At 37.5% G+C, this 19810-nt stretch overlaps 1 protein-coding gene across 3 annotated transcripts in view; it reads right to left on the bottom strand.

The window, feature by feature from the left end:
- Window positions 1-19810, bottom strand: part of NFIA (nuclear factor I A) — a 355469-nt gene that overhangs the window by 107207 nt on the left and 228452 nt on the right. For all 3 annotated transcript variants that reach the window (XM_033113886.1, XM_033113887.1, XM_033113888.1), the window contains exon 4: window positions 8438-8512. In XM_033113886.1, coding sequence (XP_032969777.1) covers window positions 8438-8512 — 75 coding nt within the window. The remainder of the gene's footprint in view (window positions 1-8437; window positions 8513-19810) is intronic.

The raw sequence follows: 19810 nt of genomic DNA, 5'->3' as shown, positions 1-19810 counted from the left end.
ATGAATTTGATGGCCTAAGAGGTCTTTTCACCACAATGATCTATAAACCAGGGAAGGACTTCTAAACATAAGCCCCTTAACCAAGAGTGCACTGGGACTATCTGACCATTAACTATTAGGAAACCAAACTATATCAACACAGTCCTATCCCAACAACGTACAAATGCAGCTACCTACAATAATAGTTTTCAGTATTGTCACCGAGAACTGTTTGATTTTTTTAGTCCTCCATCTACTGAAAAATTCTAATATGTACTCATATCAATCATATGCTGGACTAACTCAGTTCTAGACTCTGACTTCCAGTGAGCTTTGCTGAGTGTGGACTCTACCCATCTCATCCTAGACATGCCTACAGGGTCAATAACCCTGTAGAGTGTTTGCAATCAGCAAGAGGTGGCTAAGATAATATATCTGTGGTCTTATTATGGGGTAATGTAGGATTTAGAAATCCGAAAAATGCTTGTTAGTTCCCCAATGGTACCGATTAGATATCCGTTCTTAAACAAGTAAGGCTTATGAATGCATAAATAAAAGTTTACTAAAAATCCATTGTCAGTAAGGACCTCCAGCATGCTCCAGTTACTCACAGGGGGTGTTTATGTCCATAATTTGCGACAAAGCAAATTTTTCAAATATTTTAGAACTAAGTACTACTTTAAAAAACTCTGATAAAAATGATCAAGATGCGGCTAGCCACTTAAAAAGTTGTTAATGTGTCGGTGTTAGATTGAGAATTTTAAAACATCTTGTTATCCATTAGATACCCTGGAAGAGAGGATTCCAGAATAATGCAGAAGCATAGGCTTTGGCTGAAAACTTAAGGAATAAGAATTTTCTGGCTCCCTAAAACAGATAAATTAGATCAAGTATTAACATGTTCTTATTCTATTACAATTATTAATTGTGAAGGGGTCACTAGAATAGCCCTTCTAATAAACTGATTTTTAAAACATGAATTCTAACATCAGTCCTTTTAAATGTGTATACACACACACACACACACACACACGGAGAAAGAAAGACACACAGGCACACACAAAAGGCATACAGACACACACACATACATTTCTAATATAAATTTTCTGATATTGTGATCAGCCCAAGGATCAGCTGTGAGGACACAGTGAAAGATCAGGGACAGAGGCTGTGTTCAATAATAATCGTATATTGCTGAGTATCCACTATGCTAGATACTTGACTTTCTCTCACTTAATTCTCAAAACACTCGAGAGGTATTACTATTTCCAGAACTCAGACTTAGACCCAGCACATAGTTGGTACTTAAAAAATATTTGTTGATTGAATGAATGATTGTTACGTATGAGAAGAACACAGATGACAAGAGTTAAATACTGACCAAAGTCATATAGTCAACAAGCTGGCAGAGCCAAATCCCCAACTCTATATCCTAGACTTTTTTTATGATGTCATGCTGCCATCTTTCATATAGATTTTTTATAATATATTACACATAAGAAGGATAACCAACGAATCACCTAGAAAGGATTAGAAATAGATGAACATACTAATACAGGTCATGATAACAAATTAGTATGTACGTCAAGGTATTATGTTTTCTGCTTCTCCCTGAGTCAAATTTACAAAAAAATGCTCATAGTTTGGTAAATTTAGCAAAAGCTTTAGCTAAGAACAGAGAACACAAGTCCCCCTAAATCCTGCCATGAGAAATTAGATCTCACTGCCATCTCTAACCAGGAAGGTTAGAGGAATATGAGTATAACAGAAAGGACTGGACTGTCACGCATAGTGTGGACTGATGTACTGGCTGATGTCATAAGCTTATTCTTACCATAGTTCTAATTTCAGCCAACATGGTGGTCATAGGACCACTGCCAGGGCACAACAAACACAAGGTATATGCACATTTCAGTTTGTAGGTAAGGGTGGGACACCTCTCCCTTTGTGTCTCTTTCTCTATTGGGTGAGGAGAGTAGGAAAAGAAAAATCGTATTTGGCCACCCATACTGTGACTGGGATTCAGAAGAAAGGGCAGTTTGACAAAAATTCCTATTACTACCAGTCTTTTCCATTTGCTGCCAGCTTTACTGTCCAAATATTCACCCCAAATATGTCAAAAAAAATTAAAAGAAAAAAAATTATATAACAAAATATTCTGAGCTAATTCAATTTCAGTATTTATTTTGAAATTTTATTGGATTATAGTAGAGGAAACCCACTAAATTAAGCCAGCCAGACTGGCATTTTTCTTTCTACGAGTATGGCAATACTTATTATTTTATCTCTCTATGAAGGACTGATTAAAACTAGAAAATGAAACATTTGCCATGTCATAATATATTAAGGATAAGGTGGCTTAGACAGGCAAAGTGAGAAAAATACATAGGGCTAATCAGTGTTTTCTATTCCATACCTTAACAGATTTTCTTTAAAATCTCTGGAAGAGGTGCCATTGACTTCTACAGATGGAACATGTGTGACGTTCATTTTAAAATTACTAGTAGAGCTTGCTATTGACCATCTAATTATGCCGAGTTCCATTTATAAACATAGCTAACCACTAAGTTTATGGGGACTTTTTGTGCTGCTTTAATAGGATATTGATCGAGAGCATAGTTTGAGTGGACTGCCATTGAATTGTGTAATGGCAAACAAAAGGCAAGGTCACAGCAACTGTTCATGCCAGGGCTGCAGTCTATTTTTTATTATCATCTTTTTTGTTTCTTCCTTTAATGCTCAAGCCCAAATGGTTTCTTTCAAAAGGAGAGCTTGCTGAAGAATATAACCTATTTTTAAAATTAATTTCCATACAATGATCATAGCTATCGTGTTACTTAACAGAGGAGAACCAACAGGCCACTTGTGCAGAAAAGAAAGTTTCAAATGTAGTTCACTTTAATAAAGATCTAAAATACTGCAACTATTTAAATAGCACCCCAAAGAACTGGACATCTGGAATCTCTTATCCTATACCAATTTCCTGATGAGTCCTTTGCAAAAGCATTTTGTCATGTTCAAGTTTCATCTTGCTCCTATCAAAGAGCCTCATTTTCTTATAGTACCTTGTAACTAAGTTAATTCTGTTATAGTAGCTCCATCATGCCAGGTTAGAATATCGTCAATAGGTCATACTAAAGAGCAGACCAGAAAATCCAAGTGTATGGCTACGGGTAGGTACTCAAAGACATACAACAGACCTAAGGACTTAAAAAAAGAAATTTGGATCCTAACGACGATTCCTGCGTGAGAATACAGAAATAGTCCACATGTCTAAGGCAGAAAACAGCCACTAGGGTGCCACCTCATGCCAGGCTGAGGCATATGCCTGGCTCCATTCACTCCCACTCTCCATTGACAAACTGCTCGGGAATCCTGTAGCCACCCAGCAGCCCAGCTTTGTGGCACAGCCAGGACAATTCAGCTGCTGGATTTTAATAGATTCTGCAGCAGCGCAACAGGAACCAAAAAATCAGTCTGGGTAACTGAGAGTGGTTTTCACACCCAAAGACTCTAAGGCTTGCCACAGTGTACTGAGAACCCTGGCTTTTCAAAATTCCAGGGCTATGAAGTCATCCGCAGCCGCGAAGTTGACTTAACCCTTGCAGCCGGCTCGGGTGTACAAACCACTGCTGGAAAACTAGAACCCGCCAGGCCAGAGTCACAATGGCCTGTGTGTATTTGTGGTTTTCCTCTTTTCCAGTGAAGTATTTAGGGTTTGAGAGTCACTCCACCAACTTCAAGGAAAACAGTCAGCACTTTAGAAGGAAATGGGCAGAAGTAGTAGATTTTTCGGGAGGATTTCTGGGTTCGGACCAGGAGGGCTATTTGACAGCCTCAAAGCACACACTTGGAGGAAAACACTGGTACAAAATAAACAAGAGTGGGTGCTGACTGAGAGAGCTATCTAAGCAGCATCATTTAGCAGCTAGTAGAGTGGGCTCTCTTTGTGGCAACTTCATGGGAAAGAGACCCATCTGAAAATGCTGCTTAAAGGCTTTGTTTGAAAATGCAGCATCGTGTAAGAGTCATTTCAACAGATGGTTCCTGTCTCTTTCCTCACAGTATTAGGCTAAAACAACTTCAGTGATTCTGAACCGCATTGTTGTTAACACTTGTAAACCCCTTCCCCCAAAACAGAGGCGACTTCTCTTTCTCTCTCTGGCACAGTGTCTAGTGGTCTGAATAGTGGTCCTCTCTCCCCTGGGAGAAAGTAATAAGTAACTAGAACAACTTTCAGATGGTCCTATGCCGGGGGGGGGAAGGTAGGAGGAGAACAAATACACATTTACTTTTATGCTACAAGACTTTCTTTGCTGCTAAGAGAAACAGGACTCTACTTTCTTGCCTTTCATGGACTCCAGATAATTTAAAAAAAAAAAAAAAAAAAAAATTAAAAGGCAGGAGGCCAGGGTGAGAGGGGAATTAGTGGGAGAGAGCAGCAGAAGCCCCGGATTCCAACAGCTCTGTGCTCTGATCAGTGCAATAACCTTGTAGCCTGACCCTCACCTCTGCATGTGTGAGGCTAAGCTAGCAGCTTTCTCTTGAGTCCCTCTGCCATTGCCACCCTGTAGTGACATGACTATAAACAACAAACTTAGCACATAGTTATTTCAGGGAATCCTCATGAGGAAACACTGAAATAGCACCTCCCTCCTCTCTTAAATTTAAAAGTAGGAAAACTAAAAACAGAAACTGGAAACCTGGGGAAAGTAAATATTTATATTAGCAAATTTAAAAATTGAATACTAAATAGCCAGGAAAAGGAAAAATTTCAAGCTAAGGCCACCATTCCTGTGAAATTTCCAGGCCATATACGTGGTCATAGTTGGATGTGATTGGGGGCACTCATGGGGCTGGGATAGGTAAGAGGAGTTAAGAAAAAATGTGGAACACAGTGGAAGAAATTCTAAGACACTGATGCTATTAAAAACATCAAGGTAACAGACAAAACTACAGAAGGATTTAAAAGATTACTGGTTGGGGAGTGGGAGATATATAGATGGAGCACAGGTGATTTTTAGAGAAGTGAAACTATTCTGTATGATCCTGTAATAATGGATACATGTCCTCATGCATCTGTCAAAACACACAGATGGTCCAATATAAAGAGTGAACTCTAATGTAAACTATGGACTTTAGGTAATATAATGTGTGAATATCCGCTCATCAGTTGTAACAAATGGACCACACTAACAAAAGATGTTAATAATAGGGAAAATTGTATGGGGGGGGCATTTTGAAATTCTGTACTTTCTGTTGACCAAAAACCATACAACTAAAACTGCTCTGAAAACAATCTATTCATTAAAAAAAAAAAAAGATCATACCAGAAAACAAATCCAGGAAAAAAATTGTTAATTAAGTGTTTTACTTGTTTTGGTTGACATGAATATAGTTTTAACCTTTTTAAATGCACAAATTAACAATCTAAAGCTTTATCATATCTAACAAGAAACAATTATTTAACAAAAGCATAGAATCTTTGGATTCTGTTTAGTTTTATAATGCAGTTATAGGAAAGGTCACGATAAAAATGTCTGCAGTCAGCTAGCTGAGTACAGGAAAGTAAAAAGAGCAAGCTTCTTAACCTCTGAGCACTGTGGTCTCCATCTGTAAAAAGGGACAAGAGCAGCAACCTTGGGAGGACTGAATGAGATCATGTTTCCAAAGTGCCTAGGACAATGCCTGGTACACGGTGCATGCTTGATAAATGCGAGCCACTATAATTTTTCATATTAGTACTGGATCATGCTCTTAACAGGGGTAACATCACATCAGCTTATATGCCAGTTAGCTTATTGCTATTTCAGGGTTGTAGAATGCACCCAGCCCCATTCATCTGTAAAAAGTGTCTGCCGCACCTCTAAAACGGATGCTTAGCTATTCCAATACGGGCCGAGGGTGCAGCACTGCAAGGACGGGTTAAGAATTTTGACTTCATCCTGTGGTTTGAGTGTTAAGTCTTTCAGAAAGGTGTGTGGGTCAGGAAACCTGAGCTGAGGGATCCTTTCCCCAGCAGCCAAGGCACTCTTGAGACATGTACCCTGACAAACCTGGATTAAAGACCTGCAAGAGGGAGGGGCCCTGGGTGGCAGTTTGGCCCAAAGCCACGGTTTAGCTGACACAGCCCAACCCCACTCTTGCCAAACAGTTTCAGTCAGCACGAGGCCATGTGTGAGTGAGTCCTAGAGCGATTACGCAGCAATGTACAGAATCAAAAAGCATTCGAGCGCTGAAGGACACTCATGATGCCAGACATCAGCAACACAACCCCCCAAACGGACAGGAAACAAAACCAGGTCCCTCTGCACATTCAATCTGTGGTCCAGCCACCCCCTCTGGCAGTCTTGATGGCAGGTTTGGAGTTCACTTGGCAACCATGCCATCATAGACTGCATGGAGGTCTGATCAAGCTTGGAACTGATAAGCCTTGGGATATAAAACATACAAAAACTGGAAGAAGGATGAGATTCTGGGGATGGTTCTGAGCAGCGTGAGCCTTCCATACAACCCCCAGGCCTCGAGACACTGATGGTAACGAAGACTACATGCAAGCATTAGAGTAGTCAGGATAGATTAAAAAGGTCTAGTGCTCCAGTCTTAGAGTTCAAAGGATTTTCACTCTTGAAGCTATGTATAGATCGTAGTAAGGGCTCAATAAATGTATTTCCCTGTAATGCCACTATGACAGTTACACTCTGATATATACAGTCTATATTATTATTATTATTATTATTATTATTATTATTAAAATTGCAAGAAAAATGTGAGACAGTGATCATGTTAAAAAATCCTAAAAAGTAAAACGTATATACACACGCACACACACACATTGTTATTTGTCTGTGCCAACCAACTGGCTAATCAGCTATGCTAGGGCAGCATGTATCCTCCAAGTTAACAAGGCAATCTATGCTCTACTTCAATGGCTGGCGTTGGTGTTTTAAGCATATTTCATAATATGACAGCAACTTCTCCCTTCTATCTCACAACCTGTCACTCCTAATGACTCATTGCTTAGGGTTCTGGCCCCCCGTAACCAGGACACCCCTGCATCAACCAAGGGTCCCTGGCTCCCAGAAGTCTAACATTCACAGTTACCTTCCTGCTATTTTCTCTGTCTACCTCACATTGTAGATTTCTTCCAGGTCTCTTGGGCCAGTCTAATAGCATGGATTCTAGCATTACACAGATTTAGCTTAACCATTTACCCACCATTTGACTTTGGGCAAACGACTTCAATAGACCCACAGTGTAACTCATTTGTAAAAATGAGAGTAATTTCTTATCTGACATGTTTATTGAAAGGATTAATTTATGTAACATACATGAAAACTTAGTGTCTGGCCGGTAGTGACTGCTCCACAGACATCCCTATCTACTCCTTTTCGCCCAGAGGCCCTGCCCCCACCTTGCATCCCATTTTTGGATTCTGTAGAGTCTTCCAGCCTTATGAAATAAGAGCAGACAGAATCCAACACTGTGAGATCAGGAGGACTTGGCTTGCTTGACCTGACATCTTGCCATAAGATTGACTGGTTTACTCTGTCAATCTTACAAGACAGTGAGGCAGTGAATGGGTGGTGCTGGTAATGAACTTGAAAAGGAAAGATTCCTTTACTCCGCCTTATTCCACAAATGATTTGATTCAGCTTGAAACCAACTTTAACAGTGTAAATTTTATCTACAAGTGGTAGTTTGAAGTAGGAGGGTGATAAAAAATTTTAATATTTGGTATATATTTTTTCTTCTTGTTATTGGGATCTCAAACATAATCATTATAGGTATGCTTTTAAATAAATACAAAGTGACGTTTTTGAGGAAAGGCAACTGTATGTGTGTGTGTGTGTGTGTGAGAGAGAGAGAGAGAGAAAGAGAGAGAGAGGAGAGAGAGAGAGAGAGAGAGCGAAAGAGAGAGAGAGAGAGACAGAGAGAGAGAGAGAGAGAATATCCTATGCTTTCTCCTTGAACTGTTTGGATTATGTCATAGCAGAAATACAATCAATGACCCTTTGATCAATGGAACAGGGTGGTGACAGGTACTCTTAATTCACTGTTGTTGGTGATTATTGACAAGCTGGTAATGATCATGCTGTACTGTGTCACTCATGCTGGGGTCATTAGCATTCTTTAAAGGTCAAAAACCAGTTTTTTTAATGAAGAATTTCTCAGAAATCAGGGAAGCCTCAGACATTTTTTAAACCAGGTTCACACAACAAACTAGGGAATATGTGAGACACTCAGGATTTCAGGCCTTTCCCTATGCCTCACATTAAAATATCAAATTTTCCTGATTTAAATTCTTGGCTGTTAAACAAACTACATGGCAAAAGTCTTCCAATGGGTGGATGAAAAGGGGATTCTGAAAGCTCTTAATGTTTCTAGGAGGCCTCCGCAGAAAGTAAGCACAACCCAAAGGCAAATGTGTACCAAATCAAAGCAAAATTATACTTACTCTGTGACACTCTTACTAGCTCAGTCACACTAAAAACACCTGATGTGACAAAACTGTCCTGGAAGCCCAAATGTCCTGGGGAAACAAAAACAAAAGAAACAAAGTGTCATAAATAGAAGATATTTGGCAAGAGAATTCCAAACATGAGTTTCATTGTGATTAAAAAATATAATGTCTACTTTCATATTCTGCTCTAGTTCGAGTTTCGGTAGGAGGGTACAGTCATTTAGATAAGTAGTGTTTTTTTTGGTGTTTTTTTTTTTTTTTTTTGGTTTGAATCTGGAGGTTATGGAAAGCTATGACACAACAACTGTGTGATTTTTGAAATGGTAAAAAAAAAAAAAAAAAAAAAGCCTCAACAGGAAATCTGAAACAAAAGACGATTTAAAATAAATGGTTACCTTGGCTGGCCTCTGAGACCTTAAAAACTGGGATGAAAACAGCCTACCTAAGAATCAGCCAGGATAGCTAAATTCCATAACAGTTTTTAAACATTATGCTTTAAAGAAACATCTGATGGGGATTAGCTATCCATTCATTCAAATCAAACAAGATTTAAAGATGTTCTCTTCAATTCTAGAGGCACCACAGGGTAAATCTTTAAAAAGCCAGACTACAATAAGCAAGCCCCAACCCTTGAGACATAAAAACAAATTCTTTTGAGCACAAATGAAAATTTATATTTGTTTCAAGAACAAGAGGTTTTTCTGGGGGGAGGGGGGGTTGATTTTTTTTTTTAAGAAAAGATAAATTAATGGATCAAAAGGACTTAATCTTTGAATTTTGTACTTTATTTTTGCTGCATATAATTAATTTCCTTTAAGATATCTGATATTACATCTATTTTCAACTGCATATTTATTTTATAGTATATTCAAGAACATGAAACTTATAAATGGCAAGAAATATATAATTGATGACATGTCATTTCCTCTCTGCCTCTAAAGTTTTCTCATTCTATGACTCTCACATAGGTAGAACCTAGTTGAAAGATATGTGTGTAGAGTTAGTGTAATCATCTGCTTTAAAATCAGGGCCAAAGGAAAAGTTGTTGGCTGACGAGATATATTAGAATAACTGTTCTTTGAAATAAAGAACACACCTTTGAGAAATGCAACATAAGAAAACAGACCAATCTGGATATATAACAAACAATTCATAAATAAAATTTATGTTATAAACAAAAGCCCACTATGAAAGGGAAGCAAGTTTATCTATGGCATAGTTTATGTACCAATAAATGCATTAAATGTCATGCACATAAACACATGCAAAAAATCACCATGTTCTGGAAGACTATAAACGGACCTATAAATTCTTTTTCTTTTGGTTACGTTGGTCTTCCACATAAGAAATATTTTTTTTACTGGGATTTACAAGAAAATTTTCAGTTAATTTTTAAATCAAACACAATCTATGATATTTTAGATTAACAGCTCTCATTTTTAGAATATTCAATAATCATAAATTACTTTATAAAATAAAATGGCACTATGTGTGGTGATGGATGTTAACAAGACTTATTGAGGTGACCATTTCAAAATATATCCATACAGCAAACCATGTTGTACACCTGATGTTATGTCAATTATATCTCAATTTTTTAAAAAAAGAGAAAAAAGTATACACACCACAATTTTAAAAATGGCAAAATTTCATTTGAAGAATTGCTTAAGAAATTTTACTTCCCAAATAACCCACACCCAGGTACTTAGTTGACTTATTTGGGAAGTGCCTGAAGTGTTGTCTCTTGGATTCAGAGAACTGAGAAGTAAAAATAAATCAACAAAAATTCTCTAACATGATCTTGGCAAAACAGACCATCACATCTCTTTCTGTTGTGACACTGTTCACATCACATTTATCCCACAGACCATAACAAAGGAAATCCAGCCACAGAGTACATTAAGGTTGACTTCAAACAGGTAACAAAGGAAATTCGTAGCTGAATAGGAAAATCTGGGTTGATCTCTAGCTCTTGCTCATCTCTGTCTGCGTGTCACCTGCCTGCAGGCCGATACTCGTTTCAGTTCCAACCTTTGGAATTCCTTATTGTAAGGACAACTTAACATGAATTTCTGTACAGAGCGAATGTGAGCACAGGTACTTTAATCCTGCCACCAAAAAACCAAGCAATATATATTGAAAACTAAGTTTGACACAAAGGCTTGGGAGGGGAAAATCCTTTTATTCATCCATTCAAACTTTCACCCTGTCCCAACGGCCCCTTTTCTTTTGTCCACCTCTTAAAAGTTGGTATTCCCCAGGGGCGGCCGGATCGCTCAGTTGGTTAGAGCGCGAGCTCTCAACAACAAGGCTGCCAGTTTGACTCCCACATGGGATGGTGGGGTGCAACCCCTGCAACTAAGATTGAAAACGGTGACTGGAGTTGGAACTAAGCTGTGCCCTCTACAACTAGATTGAAGGACAATGACTTGGAACTGATGGGCCCTAGAGAAACACACTGTTCCCCAATATTCCCCAATAAAATTAAAAAAAAAAAGTTGGTGTTCCTCAGGGTTTATGCTCATTATATATATATATCTATATGCATATATAGATATAAATAGATATATCTGATGATTCATTAGTTTATTATATAGAGGGTGACCCAAAAAAGCAAAAAAAATGTATACACATTTTAAGAAACGAAAACTGTATCAAAATTATAATACTCAGTATATACCGATAACAAAAGATGAATACTAGTCATGTTTGACTTCTGCAATTACAAGAGGTGATCAAAGTGATTACCACTGGCGTCCAGACACTTCTGCTTATGGCAAACTACCGCTTGAGCACAGATATCATCTCTTAAATTGTGAATACATTTTTTTGGCACCCCTGATATATATATTTCCTAAGTTGCCTCCATTGTCATGATATCAGCTACCAGACTTAACTGTGATATTTGTGAAAGCTAGAATAATGTTCATTTCATTCTCCACTGTATTTAATGCCTGAGACAAAGCAGTTAATATGTGAATATTTGTTGAATGAGTGGATGAATGAATCTATAAGCCAATGACTCTCAAATCTTTATCTTTTGCCAAGATCTCTCTCCTGGGTTCCAAACAAATGATCAAATGTTTATTGCATATTTCTATCTAGATAGCCCACGGGTATCCTCAGATGTAACATGTCCAAAGCTCAACGCTTTTTCTTCTCCCCAAAAACCTGTTCTTACTCTTTTGACTTCCCGACATCAATGAAGCACCCACTGTTCATCTCATTTTCTATATTTTGCTGTCATCCCTGACTCCTGCCTCGTACATACCCACATCCACCTAATCCTCACTGATTCCATTTCTTCCTATTTCTTGACTCCATGTACATCTCCACTTCTCTCCTATGGCTATGGCTCAGGCCTCTCCCGGTTCTCACCAGCCTCCTAACTATGTTCTCCGTCATCATTCTTGGCTTCTCCTCTAGTCTATGTTCCACTCTGCAGCCAAGAACTGTCTTACTAACAAGGTAAATCTGATGATTCATTCATGTATTCAATAAATATTTACTGAGTCCCTACCATGGGCCAGGTGTTGGCCTAAGGGTTTGAGATATAGTCTCTACTTTCAGGGGATTTAGTCTATGATTTAGACAGCTGAAAATGGAAAACAAATTATTTAAAAAATTATAAATGGTATAAATGATCTGAAGGAAACAAATAGGAAAAATTTTAGAAAGGATGGGTACGGAAGGTCTCTCTTAAGAGCTGACATCTAAAAGATGCTAAGGAAACAGCCAGGAAAAGGAAGGAAATGCTCTTCAGGCAGCAAGTTGAGCATGTACAAAGACCCTGAGGTGGGAAAGAATGAGGTGTCGGAGAATCTAAGATAAACCCAATGTGTTCAGAGATGAATACCCCGTCAGAAATCTTGCAAGAACCTCCCAGAGAGTTCTGGGTATAGCACAAACTCCTTCACGCGGCATGCAACCTTCATGTACCCTGTGTTTTCCTCTCTGGGCTCATTTTTTTTTATCTTTTATCTCTTGCTTCCAGCCGTACTCCTTGGCCTAAGTGAATATATGTTCCTCCATGGTCCTGGCTCAGCCTCTCCCCTCACACTGCTCCTTCTTCCTGGATTTCCGGTCCTTCCTACTCTTTATTTGGACTTCCTGTCATTCCTACTACTTGTCTTTAGGACTCAGCTTTGTTGTCATCTCTAGCAAAGCCCTCCCTGGTTACTCTACTGCTGGGGAAGCCTCCTTTTCTCTTTTCTCAATATTGACCTGCTGTACTACGTATACAGGTAGCTCTAATCTAGGACTTAGCACACTACGGCAATTTTGTCTTTTTTGCATATTAGACTATGAGGCCTTTGAAAAAGAGCATCTTCTGGGTCTCCAGGCCCCCAGGTCCTAACACTGATATGCAGTGAGCACTCCAGAGATGCCTCTGAAGAAACACAACTCAAATTGGGCTCAATATGTGTATTTTCCTTTTTATAAAAACATTGACAGAACTTTTTATTTTGTGTCTCATTCTCTGTCTCATCTCTAGCAATACAGTTTGAACTAAAACTATGCCAATGTGTATTTGAAAACTATTAAAATGAGCCATCCAAAGAGTCCCTCCAAACTAAACAGAACAAGGACAGAATAGGCAATCCCTTTAGATATAGCTTCTGATCAAGAAGATGCCATCAGGTTCTCTGATGAAAAATGTCTGCGGGCTGTCCTATTGTTGAGATAATGGTTCATTCTTTGGGAGACCAAATAAAAACAGAGTTGAAAGGCAGCATTATTTAATAAACATAAAGGGCCAAAAAAAGACAAATTATTTAGTCGGAAGCACAAACTAGGATCTGTGTGAACCTGAGAAAGTCAATGACAAAATAACAATTTGATCCTTCCCCTCCCAGCAACCTACCTGCTAAGGCTTATTTTAGTAGAATGTGTGTAATTTAGAAGGTGGAATATATGTGTGATTGTACAATAACCAGAAAAATAAAAATAAGAGAATTATTTCACAAATTCTGATGTAACCATATTTTCACAGTTTTATGAAATTACCAGATAGCCTTGACTATATTTATAATGTCTCTCCAAGGAGAGGTCTGTGTAAACATGCCATGTAACTTCAAATGACTATGAAAGTGGTTTTGTTCCTTCACCAATTATTTGGAAACCACTGGTGAACTCTAGAGGAAGACAGCAGCGAGAAATGAAACCTAAGAAATGATGGAAAAATGACACAGCTAACGTAATTACTAAGCAAACCTGAGTAGATTAATATTTCATTCTCACTAACACAAACCAAATCATAAAAATGACTTTCAGGGAAATAACACTAATCTGAGTGTTCTACTTTATTGCAAGATGAGAGAAAAATGGAAAAGAATATAAAAAGGTACGTTTAGGTAATTCTGAATTCAGATGTCAGCATTAAAAGATCCTCAGTTGGAAAGCTGATTAAACATTCCCGAAAGGTCCCAAGATTTACATTTTGAATAGGGTCTCTCAGAAATGAGTGCAAAACATATACTTTTGTTAAGTATGTCTTAGATGAAAAGCCAGATTGCGTAATGATCTGACTCTCCAATTGTGAACTACTGTTCAGGAGCAATTGTAGAGGAGATTGAAATGAGGAGCAGATCCTTTTTCGTTTTATATAAAATGGCTAAAAAAGTTCATTCACTGAAGTCTTGTTCAATGAATTCCCAATTAAAGTAGAGATTTCAATACCTTGGAGTCAGTCATACTCACAGTGGGGAGAAATTAGGCTTTCTAGGAGAGGCAGAAATATAAAAAACTAAATTATTTTACGGGTGGTTAGGAAAAGCAGCTCTCTTTACCTCGATGATATCAGCAGTTATGGAAAATGCCATTATATGGGAACTAAATTTCATCTCATGAAGAGACTGAACATCTATCTACCTTTTAACAGGCAGGTAAGGAAAAAAAGTTCGATTTGCAGAGAAGACAGGTAACCTTGCAGAACTGTTCAGAGGTCAGGGGAAGAAACAGCTGGGAACAAACCATCCAGAGGGCTGGCCTATAAAGAAAGTTTGAATGTCCACGAAGTGGAACAAATGTATCTGAAGAGGAAAGTTTATACACAAGATGGCATTTCTGTTTGCCCTGCTGGGATACCAAAGGACTCTCAGTTCTAAATTATCAAATTTTATCTGGCTAATGGATGTGGACCAACCGCAATACATAGGTCACCGAAAAGAAGGTTTCTCTATTCTATTCTCCCTTGGTAAATAAGGTTCTATTTATTACTGGTAAAAGACAAGCCAATAACCAGGCCTATCCATGCTTGGGCTACTCAAAGGGAAAAGAGCTCCCTCATTCTCACCTCCTTTATGTTCCCCACATATTTGGGATTGCCTGGGATGTGCAGGCCCTGAGCTAAATCTCGATCACACTGCTCTCACAGAACTTACATTCTTGTCCTGCTAAAGGAAAGTTTATTTCATCAACACTGCTCCTCCCTGGAATTTTAATTTCTCCTTCTGTGAACTCCCCACTGGCTCATGAACCACCTAAGGAGAGGGACTGGAGCTTTCATCTGCCCCCTGGACCTCAGTCAGTGCATTTCAGGTGTGCTCAAGTCACTACTGCTAAGTTGAACAGCAGTTCTGCTCTACTTGTCTTACGGCATAGCCTCTTACTGCTCCATCTGACAGTTATTTGTTTACCTGTCTTAGCTCGCACTCCTACCACAAATCAGGCAAGGGCAGCGTTGTGTCTCGTTATCTTATGTTGCCCACAGGGTCCAGCACAAACCCTTATTCTAGTTGGGTAATAAATATTCAGTGATTCGGATGAGTGACTTGAGACACCCTTATTTGGTGGCCCTCGAAAGCACAATGTAAATCCCATCTCCAATGATATGCTACTTATGTACTTTTAATTTGGAATATCTTAGAAAATAGGTTTTTGTGGGGTGGGGGTATATTCCTGCTGGCACAGTAAACCCAAATTCTAAAATTTTGGTCTGACTTTTGATTATACGTTGGCTATTTAAATTATTCTACCATTCACTGATGACATTTGAGATATTTATTTTAAGAGCAATTACTTACTTAAAACAAATGCTAAAAATTCAGACATCTACTACAAAAGAACATAGCAGCAATAAAAATACACATATGTTCTGTTTGTGTGATTAATTTTTAGGATGGAAGAAATTTCAATTGGTAGTCTGCTTATGATAAACACTAAGATTGGCATAAGACAATAAGACTGAAATATTTCTATATCTAGAAAGTTGTGCTTGATAATTTGTAAAACAAAGAAATGATATCTGCCAACTAATAGTATGGATGAGGTATTTTGAGATCTTCAGATGAAAAGGATTGTTATAAATGCATTTGTAATACGATTGTCATTCTGGTTTATCATAACACATCAAGGACCTGTCATTAGTATGGGAATAATGCAGTCTTAGCTGAAAAGAAGGATGAATCAAAAAGAGGTTTCAGCAGAATATTCATGGGACTTACGTACTGCTGAGATCCTTCTTTTGTTGCTCCAAATTTCCCTGCCCTGCTCAGGTACTGTTATTCAATACAGGTGTTTTTTTCGTGTGTGTGTTTTGTTTGTTTGTTCTGCCATATCCATAAAGATAAAGTCAATATTTGGCTTACTGCTTTGATTCAACACATATTTGTTTGAATGCCTATTATACGGCAAGTGCGGTACTAGGACCTGGTGATATAACAAGAAATAACACAAGGTTTTTACTCTGGGACTTTTACATTCCCAGTTAAGCAAGATGTTCACATCAAGATTTCCAGTAACGTATTTGTCTAAAATTGGGTCTTTTTATAAGACCTTTCTAGGAAAACATTCATAACTAGCAAAGACTATTGTAATGTCCTCTTACGCTGAGACTTCTGGTTATCCAGACGTATCCATGGTTCCCAGCGTCACTTACAGTTAGGAGTGACCATTACTGTAAAGTGAATGGAAGTGATACAATCAACTTCTGCCTGAAATGAAACTCCTGCTCTAGACACGCCCTCTTTCTCTTTTTAGGAGCGATTAGGTTGGTGCAAAAGTAATTGCGGTTTTTGGAAATATTTTTAACCTTTTAAACCACAGTTACTTTTGCACCAACCTACCGTGTTTCCCCGAAAATAAGCCCTAACCAGAAAATAAGCTGTAACATGATTTTTTCAGAATGCTGGTAATATAAAATAAGCCCTAACGTGTCTTTTGGAGCAAAAATTAATATAAGACCTGGTCTTATTTTCGAGGAAATACAGTAGGGCTTATTTTATATTATGAGCATCCTGAAAAATCATGCTAGGGCTTATTTTCCGGTTAGGTCTTATTTTCGGGGATACACGGTAATAGAACAGTTTCGACCATGCAAACAAAGACAGTGCCCATGGAATATCAGAGCAATCAGACAGGAGGAAACTGGGAGCCTGAATGACAGTGTGGAGAAGAACCACTCTGCCAACTTGGCCTGATCATCTGGAAGAGTTACCAAAAAGAAAAATAGATTTCAATGTACTTGAATTGCTGTATTTTTTTTGGTCTCTTTGTTATAGCAGCCTAGTACTTACCCTAACCAACATAAGTGCCAACCTCTCCCTTTAGAATTTACAGTGTCACAAATTAGCAGCACACAGGCCAATTCTAGACTATGGATCTATTTTTGCTTGGCTAGCATAGTACTGATTTTTTTTTTTAACATATGAATGTTTTTAAATTGGGCATCAGCTTACAAATGCATCACATTCCCCAATACTCTTCATCGTATTTCATTTATTCGAATGATTTGTAAGGGCTCTGTAGGCATATAAATTTGTGATGCCTACTAGGTATCTTCTCTGTACTTTAATCCACTGGCATGGTGGGGAGAGAATGGATGGATGGTGGTATCATTCATCCAATAAAAAAGCCATCAGTATTTCACTATTTCCTTGAGGATTAAGTTTAGACTCCTTAGTTAGGTATTTAAAGCCCTTCAAAATCTTGCCTATAGGACATCTCTTCAGTGTTATCTTCCAATACCCTGTTTCCCTGAAAATAAGACCTAGCTGGACCATCAGCTCTAATGCGTCTTTTGTAGCAAAAATTATTATAAGATCCCGTATTATGTTATGTTATGTTATACTATATTATATAATATTATACAAGACTCGGTCTTATAGTAAAATAAGAGCGGGTCTTATATTAATTTTTGCTCCAAAAAGATGCATTAGAGCTGATGGTCTGGCTAGGCCTTATTTTCGGGGAAACTCGGTACTACCCAAACATATGTTCGCTGTGCTACAGACAAGATGTCCCATCTGCTATTTTCCAAATACTGATATGCTCCATCCTCCATATTAGGGTTCATATCAGTGCTTTCCTGAAATGCCCCACCAAAAACAAATAAATAAAAACAAAGATACAAATATACATATATAGATTTCCATAGTAAAATAAGTTTGGAACACATTATCACACCCACCCTTGGAGAGTGACAAGGAACATTTATGTGTTAAAGCCTCTGAGAATTCCTGCAATAAACAGACTTTCCTAATATTATTTGGCTCAGATTTCACAAATAATTTGATAAGGATATCATTTGTTTTTGACAAATGTTGTTCTTTAGATACATTGTTCTTCTCCTTTTCCTATTCTCCCCATTTGGTTTATGTACCAGTGGGCTTGAGGAGAAAGCAGAATCTCAATTCTGAGCTAATTAACACTTATAATGCAAGGCCAAGGGACAATCCATATCTTAACTTACAATCACCTCAACACATCTACATTAGAAAAAAAATGGATCAAACTATTGTATTGTAAAGTTAGACTACCTATTTGAAAAATTTATCCATAGAACCTTTCCAGGTAGTATTAATTACCATCAAAAGTATAACTCTCATTTATCCAGTATTTACTATGTATTTGCTACTCTGCTAGCACTTTAAGACACATTAGCTGTAATTCTTTGTGCAACTTCATGCAGTTAGCAATACTCTGATCTTACAGAAAAGAAAGTGTAAGCTCAGAGAGGTTGAGTGACTTGCTTACGGTCACACAACTAGTGGCAGAATTATGATTAGAACACAGGTTTGTTTAGTTCTTTTACATAATAAATTTTTTTTCACTTTAACACATCATATATAATACCAGAGACTTGATTATCCAGTCTTACCCAAAGGCCTTATACATCTTTTCACCAATTCCTACAGTTAATAAGGGAAGAGTAATATTTCATTAAATTAGATTTGATTACTCAATGACTTCAGATAAAGAGGGTTTATGAGTTTGAGCTACAAGTGATTAAGCAATTAATTAAAGGACTGCATCTAATAGACAGCAAAACACTGAAATAAAAAGTTTTAAAAGATTTTTATTTATTTGTTTAGAAATAGTGGATACATGACATGGAATGAAGTGGAAATGAAGAGATTGTAAAGATCATCTAGTAATGGAGTAATCATCATTGTATCACAACAAAGAATTTTAGACTAATAAAATAATGAGGTTTAATTTTAAAAATGTAATTCATTTAATATGTTTGCTTTCCTGTAACTTCTCATTTACCTCAATTTTGTCCTTTGGAACAGGCAGAATATATCTAATCTCTCTTTCATTTAACTACCCTTTAAATACTTGAAGACAGTCTCTCAATCCTTAATTTTCTCTCCTCCAGGGTAAATATCCTTTCTTTCATTGTTTTGTCATGTCAACAAACTAATTTCTCCTAAATATTTAGGATCATGAATTTATCACGCCCATAATAAGCAGAAATAAGTATTTCACAAGTGGAAAGTGGACCCAACTACAAATTAGTTCTGTACAAGAACTAACACTTGCTTTATAAAATCTTTTTCAACACCATAAGAAAATTTTTTTAATAAAAAAAGAAAATTTTGCTTTATGTTAGAAAAAGTAAGTTCCAATATAATTAGTGTAAGGTCTGTATTTTATAAATATTTTAAAATTAATTTGTTTTTAATGCACCATAAACTTACAAGTATTTTTTAATTAACCTGATTTTGAACTAAAAGGGGTTTTTAAGCAATTTTATTGTTTTTATGTTCTGAATCAAAGTTTCCTCTAAACTTGGACAGTAACAACTGATAATCTACAGATGGATCAAATTATTTGTAATAGTTTCAGTTTCTGCTTATAAACTCTTACATATACTGGAGAAAAATAAGGAAATGTATTCTCTGAATACATCAGAAACTGATTATCTTAAGTGAAACAGACATGAAACTGGATCACCTGAGGGCTACCCTGGGTTATGGATGTAAAACAGCCAAAAACCTTAATGCCCACTGTCCTGGTCTTCCTTTTTAGGTTTCATTCACATGGTTGTGAAACCGTGTACAGAGAGCTCTGCTTGCTAAACCACCCGAGGACACATGCAATGACAAGGAAAGAAGATGACCAGGAGCCATGTGCTAATTTTAA

The sequence above is a fragment of the Rhinolophus ferrumequinum genome, chromosome 9, assembly GCF_004115265.2.
Source record: "Rhinolophus ferrumequinum isolate MPI-CBG mRhiFer1 chromosome 9, mRhiFer1_v1.p, whole genome shotgun sequence".
Lineage (NCBI taxonomy): Eukaryota > Metazoa > Chordata > Mammalia > Chiroptera > Rhinolophidae > Rhinolophus > Rhinolophus ferrumequinum.
This window is presented reverse-complemented; position numbering and strand designations above follow the sequence as displayed.